The 7,595-nt window shown below is 35.9% G+C and overlaps 1 protein-coding gene across 1 annotated transcript in view; it reads left to right on the top strand.

Moving 5' to 3' along the window:
• The window catches only part of LOC122556374 (TCDD-inducible poly(ADP-ribose) polymerase), a 24,814-nt gene extending 18,954 nt beyond the window's left edge, over positions 1 to 5,860 (top strand). Inside the window, exons 4-5 of the mRNA XM_043703009.1 lie at positions 2,692 to 2,969; positions 5,023 to 5,860. Coding sequence (XP_043558944.1) covers positions 2,692 to 2,969; positions 5,023 to 5,470 — 726 coding nt within the window. The 3' untranslated portion in view covers positions 5,471 to 5,860. The remainder of the gene's footprint in view (positions 1 to 2,691; positions 2,970 to 5,022) is intronic.
• Positions 5,861 to 7,595: the final 1,735 nt, after the last annotated feature.

The raw sequence follows: 7,595 nt of genomic DNA, 5'->3' as shown, positions 1-7,595 counted from the left end.
AACAAGGTTATGTAAATAACTTGAATGACAACTAGATATGTTTTAGTAGCCTTTACCTCAAATATCGCTGAAGTTTTATTCAGTAGTGCTAAATTGTGGTTATTTTCTATCCCTTTATGGAACTAATTTTGATCTCTTTTGACATTATCTCTGGATATATGCAGTGCTTAAACATTTTATTTAAAATTGTCAAATGCCAACAAGTGGAATAATAGTTGAAGGAGTCTATAGAGTACAGTACACAACCCCAGCTGGATGCATCTGATATAAATCTAAGTAATAATCACCTTCACAGCATCCTTTCACAGAAAATGTAATTACAGGAAATTGTGATTATTTTTCAACTGTTTGGAGAAGATATAATATTTCATTGTATAAGATACTTTTACAGTTATTTTAAATGCTGTTGTCTCTGTCGCTCTGTCTGTCTGTGCACAAAATGGCACCTCTGTTCACCTTTTATAACCTCCAGCCAGTCTAAAGCAAAGTGATTGATTGCTCTGAAAATTTAGCAGAAGCAATGCTTACCTCCAGCATTAACATAGGGTCTCCAGCCTCATGTGTATCATTAAATGTTTTATTTCTTACTTCTCCTCTCTCCGTATCCTGTAACATGGTTCCTGGAGCCATTATTGTTTACATATATAATAGCTGTCATTACAGTATTTCAAAAAAGTAAGTCATTGGTTGTGAAGTGTTTTCACACATTCTTATTGGCATTGTTACAAAAATAACCTGTAGGCTCCAAACAGATTTTCTTTAACCTGGATGAACACTACCTTTTGATCTGTCATGTGTGCCTTTCAGGCAAAAAGAGAGAAACCATCGTGATGACATAATGTCTCCAAACAGGATTACTTGTTTTTGAAGAAGGTAAACTATGCAGAGATTGTGAGGGTAGAGGACTGACTGCATTGCTGTAAAGAGAGCAGGCATGGACTTGATGGGCTAAATGGGCTCCTTTGCTGTTTTGGCTACCTGACTCCTGTCTGCTTTTACAAGTTTTTGACAGCTGCCAAAACCTCTGGCCCTCATTGGCATGCAGAGCTATAAGTAATACTAGTTATACTGGTCCAGATGCCATTCTGGAATGACAATTGAGGGAGTTTCATAAATTCTGTAAAAGTAGGCCACCAAATAGCCAAATAATTGAGGTTTGAATTTCCTGAGTCAATACTATGCTTAATTATATGCATGCATTGGGAGGGGAGAACAACTGTCAGGGTTTCCAGTTTAACTAACTAGTGCTGTGCTGCCATCTGTGGGTCAGCCATGAGTCAGGGGTAGCAAGCACTCCTGCTGGTAAGTCAAAATTTTATGGAATCTAGTTGAGACTATGAAGTCCATGCAATTGATGTTGACATTCTGCAATAGTACTGTGGGGTTACTGCATTATCCAAGGCAATATCTTTCAGATGGAATTTATACAGAGGCTCGGTCTGCCTTCAGGTGGAGGTAAAAGGTCCCGTAGACCATGTTGAAGCAGAGTAACAGCCTTTTCTTAGTATCCTGTTTAATATCTTTCCATTAACTAACAGAACTTCAAAACAAATTGGTCACAGTCACATCACCTATAAATGGGAACATTCTGTGTGCAAAGTGACTGCCAATACAACAGTGACTACACCTCAAAATACTTCCTTAACTGTCAAGCAGTTGCAACATCATGAGGTTGTGAATGGTGCTATAAACCTATTTGGGATAACCCATGAAGTTGGATTAATAAATCTTCAGGGGAATGTGCCTTTCTTGTTACTCTGAGAGCTACAAAGGTAGTGATCAGAATGCAGAATGATGGTTTCAATATTAAGTAGAAGAATTGATTCCCTAAGTATTAAACATTACACAATGGTAATAAAACTGACTGCCTGTTTAAGAATTCCAGTGATACAATTTAGAGATTAGTCAAATATTAGCATTACAGTATACATTGTCTCACACTCATCAACTTTCTAAATACTATATGGATGATTTTTAAAGTTTTGTAAATATTGAATATATAGCATGTACTATTAACTTATGGTTTCTTGTTTTTATGCATCAAAACATACTGCAATGAGCTGCCTTTCTACTTTCACTGGAAAGAGCAGTACTGGGGTACTCTTAACTTCATGGCTACTACATGCCAGTCCATTTATATAGTGCTTCATGCATGAGCCAGTTTTTCTTTTTGAAGAGTGGCAATTATTATTACATGGTAGATCAAAGAACAATTCTGCATCAGTGTCCCAATAATCAGTATCATATGAATACTAGCCTCATATTGTTTCATTGTGAAAAAAAATTAATTGTCTTCAGGTAATACCAGGGAATCTTTAAAGTCCACTTGAACCATCAAAGGTTACAAAAGGGCCCTCTTTTTAACATCTCTACAACAATGCTGCACACTTTTAGAACTACAATTGAGTATGAGCTGAGAATCTGAATTGAAATCCAGAATGATTGTTATAATTCCAAAAAAAAACTGAGTTTCATTCTGAGAGCCCCTAAAGATGGCCAATGTGGCAGATGGGAACATTTCAGGTTAAACCAGTATTTTCTTTTTATGCTGGACATGATTTAAAATTTTTGAGTAACATACAAGTAATTATATTCTCCATCTAGCTATTCAAAGTGCTTTATGATTCCATGTGTAACTATTTTATGCTGCCACTAGAGAGTTAACAGTTTTTATTTATTTTTCTTATTAGGACTCTAGCTGGTACATTAGGTGGTCTTGCAAAACTACCAGATGGATCAGTTGTTCGACAAGCCAGCTTTCCTGCTGTCTCTTCCCATGCAAAACTCTATCCTGAAACATGGATTTCAATGGAACTATCAGAAGATTTTATTCAAGTGCCTGTTTCCATAGAAGACAAAAGCTATAGAACTGTATATAATCTTTTCCACAAAACAATACCAGAAACTAAATTTAGAATTTTAAATATACTGAGGGTACAAAATCCGTATCTTTGGGAAAAATATAAAAGGTAAGAGATTGATTGAATCAAAAATGTTTTATCCAGTCACTAAACTTGCATTTGAACTGTGAATACTAGTCCCTGTTATGATGAGTATAGAACATAACTCAGCATTTGTTATGATGTGCAGTGTTTGACCTGTGACCTGTTCTATTACTAGTCTATTTGTACATTTCGATTTTGTGGTAGAGATACTATAAACAAACCTTTTGGATCTCGCAAAAGTAGTTCATATACTAGCAGTACACATTTCAGTCTTTTTTTCAACAATACCCAATCTAATCAGTGGAAGATGAAAGATTGACCCTGAGTCAAATTGCTTGTCTTTTGGTTGAAGAAGTTAATTGCATTTTTAAGTAGCAAAAATTTATTTAAAATTGTGATGTTTCTAAACGTATGAGTGAATCTCTGAGGTGGCTTGATTTACCTTTATGCTAATTGCAGCTTACTTCTGAGTTGCTTTGTTCCAAGTTACACTGTTGACTCACTGCAATATCTGATTGTACTGCAGTATTTGCAGTTGGCTTATTATGAATAATGTTTTGAATTTCCACTCGGCAGAGATACTTGCCTGCTCACTGTTAATGGTATGATGTCAGAAAATTAGTCTTGTAGTGTTAGATAGTAATGGAATAGAGCAGAAGATTTTAACCCAGGCCATAAAGGTGTCCAAACATTAAAGCGAAAAATGGGTATGATAGCGTACGTTGGTATTCTCCATCTGCTGCTTAGCTGTAAAACTGCCATAGTAGATTGGTCACCCATTATAGAAACTACCAAGCTTTCATTTTGAATTGAAATCCAATGAAAATGAAAACTGGGTGGATGATCTGTAATGCTATATTTACACAATGTTACAGCATTACTGGTGGAAACACATTTCAAGTGAAAATCGGGCTTCGCTTTAAAACTGAATCATGTGCCCAGCCCTTTAATCTACTAACTAAATATGGATCAAAAACCACAGATGAATCTTTGTCAAAACTTTAGTATAAATTGGGGAAGTTGGGAAGAACCAGCTGTTATCTGAAACAGTGAATTCTGGACAACTGAAGCTGGTAAAAATGGTAGTAAGCTTTGTGTCAGCTAGATCATAATGCTTCCTAAATGCTGACGAATTCTGAATGGAGGTCTAAAATGACGTGTCACATTCAGATGTGATGGATAGGTAAAACATATATCTAAAAGGCTGGCCTTTTTTAATTTGGAGAACTGAAATACAAAGGTTTGTAGTCAAGTTGCAGCTACATAGGAAGCTACAGTTACACCACACTTGAAGCACTGTTTTCCAGTCTGGGCCCTATATTTTGAAACATATTTTGGCATTGGGGAATGCAAAGTAGATTTACTCAAATTAAACCTGGATCCCAAATTTCGAGGAGACACTATATAAGCTAGGTTGCATTATCCACTTTGTAAAGGATTTGATTAAAGTTTAAAACATTCAGAGGAACTGATAGGATTGATTTAAAAATCCTACATCCAGGGGACATGGCCTAAAAATTGGGCTTTTTCAAGAGGTTACACAAAGGATGGTAGATATTTGGACTTCTCCTGTGTAAACAACAGTTAATCCTGGGTCAGTAGTTAAAAGTTTTTAAAGCTGGGATTGATGAATTTCTGTTATTGAAAGGTATTAGCGATATGGGTAAATACAAGATAAGCAGTTAGGACAGATCACTTGTGATTGGTGCTGTATTGAAAAGCTTAAAAAGGCATACATCAGTTCCAGCAGGTTGGTTCCAATTGTATGCATTTAGCAGTTAGAGTTCCTTCTGCCTTAGTTGTTAAAATACACCCTGGAAAGTGAAGAGAATTTGTTGAATGATGCATTGTAGTGTGGAACCATTCTAAATCCTTTTTTTATTTTGTTTCACTCTCCTGTTGAAAAGTGCTGTATCAAATAGAATGTGCACCACAGGTTTTATCCAATGTGCTTGGTTTTGGCTATGGAATTTGTACATAGACGCACTAGTTATTCTTCTCTGGCTTTTCCTTTTTCTTTTTAGAAGGTAAACTTCACATGTCATGCAGTAAATTTATCTTTTTGTTTTTGCTACAGGAAAAAGGAGTACATGTCACGAAAGATGTCCGAAATGGACAAGATCCTTAACGAAAGACATCTGTTTCATGGAACCTCCCAGGATGTGGTTGATGCCATCTGTAAACATAATTTTGACCCCAGGGTGTGTGGAAAACATGCCACCATGTTTGGACAGGGCAGCTATTTTGCCAGAAAGGCAAGCTATTCTCACAACTTCTCAAAGAAGTCACAAGAAGGTGTTCATTATATGTTCTTAGCAAAAGTCCTTATAGGGAAGTACACATTGGGCAAGCCTTCGATGCGGAGACCACCACCTCAATCTCCTACTGACCCTTCCAGTGATTTGTATGATTCATGTGTGGATAATCTGCTGGAACCTCAGATTTTTGTCATCTTTAATGATGACCAAAGCTTCCCCTACTTCATTATTCAGTATGAAGATGTTGGAAGTACAGTCAATGTTTGATGAACTATGATTAACAGTAATTATAAAAAAAAGACTGGAGATACTAAAATGAACTCATCTACACACTATAGACTTTGAGGTCTTTATAAATAGATTTACAGGTAAACTACATGACTCTCACAAATGACCACCTGATGTGAGACTACTGTATTTGCAATTCTTTGACCAGTGTAAATAGCATAATACGTTGCCTTGAAAATGTTCAGATGTTAATGTGCCTCTGTTTGTGAATGAGTGAGTGTGTATTTATATTAGAAAACATGTTGCCCATTTTTAATTCTGAAGTATTTGAGAAAGTTGTATACTTGACCTGAATACGGCAGTTTTATTCTTGAATTGTCAGAAGCTGAAGTTGTGAAATTAAATGTTGAGCACTTTTTTTAAACCAAAGTTTTATACTGAAAGACATTATTTGTGATCTCAATGAGGTGAAGCAACTGCCACAAATACAAGGGAAAAGTGCATTATGCTTACCTTACTTGCAGTAGATAAAATTTGCCACAACAGTCATGTCATTCACCACAAGAAAGGAAGTCCTTACCGTGAGAAAGAACCAACTGGGCCTTTCTCAGAGCTGTAAATTGTGGTATTGCGCTCCTGATCTCACTGTCGCATTCTTCACTTCTCAATCTTCTAAAATAATTTTCTTGGTTCAATTTTCCTCTCCACCAATAAATTGAGACCAACATATTGTAGTGTAAGAAAGACCGGAACTGTACAGATACATTGTGTAATACATTATTTGTAAATCAAGAGGAAATAAAAGGTTTAAAAGTGAAAACATCCCATTAGTGAGTACCAAATATCATTTTATATTCCTAGTCTCTCAAATCTTATTACTACTCTCTTCACAGTAAAGGAATGGTAATGATAAAACTGCACAACCTTTCAAATAACAATGCTGACCTGAAGTGATGGTTTGGAGATGCCAGTGTTAATGTTTGTGAGGTTTTTCATGTAAAATTGAAAGCAAAGATTTGGAAGATCAACATATCAATCATTTGGCTGTGAGATTCTCCATACTCCTTGCTTTGTTGACCAGATTTAAGGGAAAATTTGCTTCAGTTATTGAAAGTTGGGTCAGGTGAGCCTTGAAAACAACATTTACATTGCATTGTGGGAGCAACTTGGTAGGGAAACCAGTTTCACTACTTCAATTAGTTTATTCAGGATGTGGAGGAGCCAGTGTTGAACTGGGGTTGACAAGTTTAAAAATTGCACAACGCCAGGTTATAGTCCAACCGGTTTATTTGGCGGTACTAGCTTTCAGAGTGCTACTCCATCAGGTAGCTGTGGAGTATGTTCATAAGACTCAGAATCTATAGCATGAGATGAGTGTCATACAATTAAAATGATATATTGAACAAACCTAGATTGCTGATCAATCTTTCATCTTGTGGAATGGCTGCAAGTGGTTTTAAGAGATGAAAGACTCAACAGCAATCTAGGTTTGTTCAATATCACTTTAATTGCATGACACTGATCTTTTTACAATAAATTCTGTGTCTTATGATCGTACTCCACAGCTACCTGATGATGGAACAGTGCTCTGAAAGCTAGTACTTTCAAATAACCCTGTTGGACTGTAACCTGGTGTTGTGATTTTAAATTAAATTTGAGGCAGTGACATCTGGATATTACACCTTCCCAAAACTATATGCAAAAATGTTAGGCTAGCAACAATTGAGTTTTGATGGGATCTACCTGTCCCTAATGCAATAATGTCTCACATTAATTATTTCACTTTATTCAAAAATTGCTGACTATTGCAAGTCATGAAGCCATTAAATTGTAGCTGCTTTAAAATATTTTTGAAAAAAGATAGTGATCTGGGTAGACATGCCAGTATTGTTGACTATCCCAGGACCACTGACAATAAAAACAGGAGGAAACTGTTGAACACATTCCTTATAGGCACTTTACACAGGGTGAACAGCAATAACGAAGAAAGAGTAAAGCCACAATTTGATTACTATTATTTAAGAGTTAGAATTCGGTAACAATTCCTTTTATAAACTTGAAAAATAAAGGCACCCATAAGCAAAGTACAGAGGCCTAATATACTAAAACAGAAAATAAGCCCTATAAAAAGTAGTAATTCCTTCTTTATTTTGGATACATTGTA

This window comes from Chiloscyllium plagiosum, chromosome 13, assembly GCF_004010195.1.
Source record: "Chiloscyllium plagiosum isolate BGI_BamShark_2017 chromosome 13, ASM401019v2, whole genome shotgun sequence".
NCBI lineage: Eukaryota > Metazoa > Chordata > Chondrichthyes > Orectolobiformes > Hemiscylliidae > Chiloscyllium > Chiloscyllium plagiosum.
The sequence above is the reverse complement of the archived record's forward strand: the minus strand, read 5'-3'. Positions and strand labels throughout refer to the sequence as shown.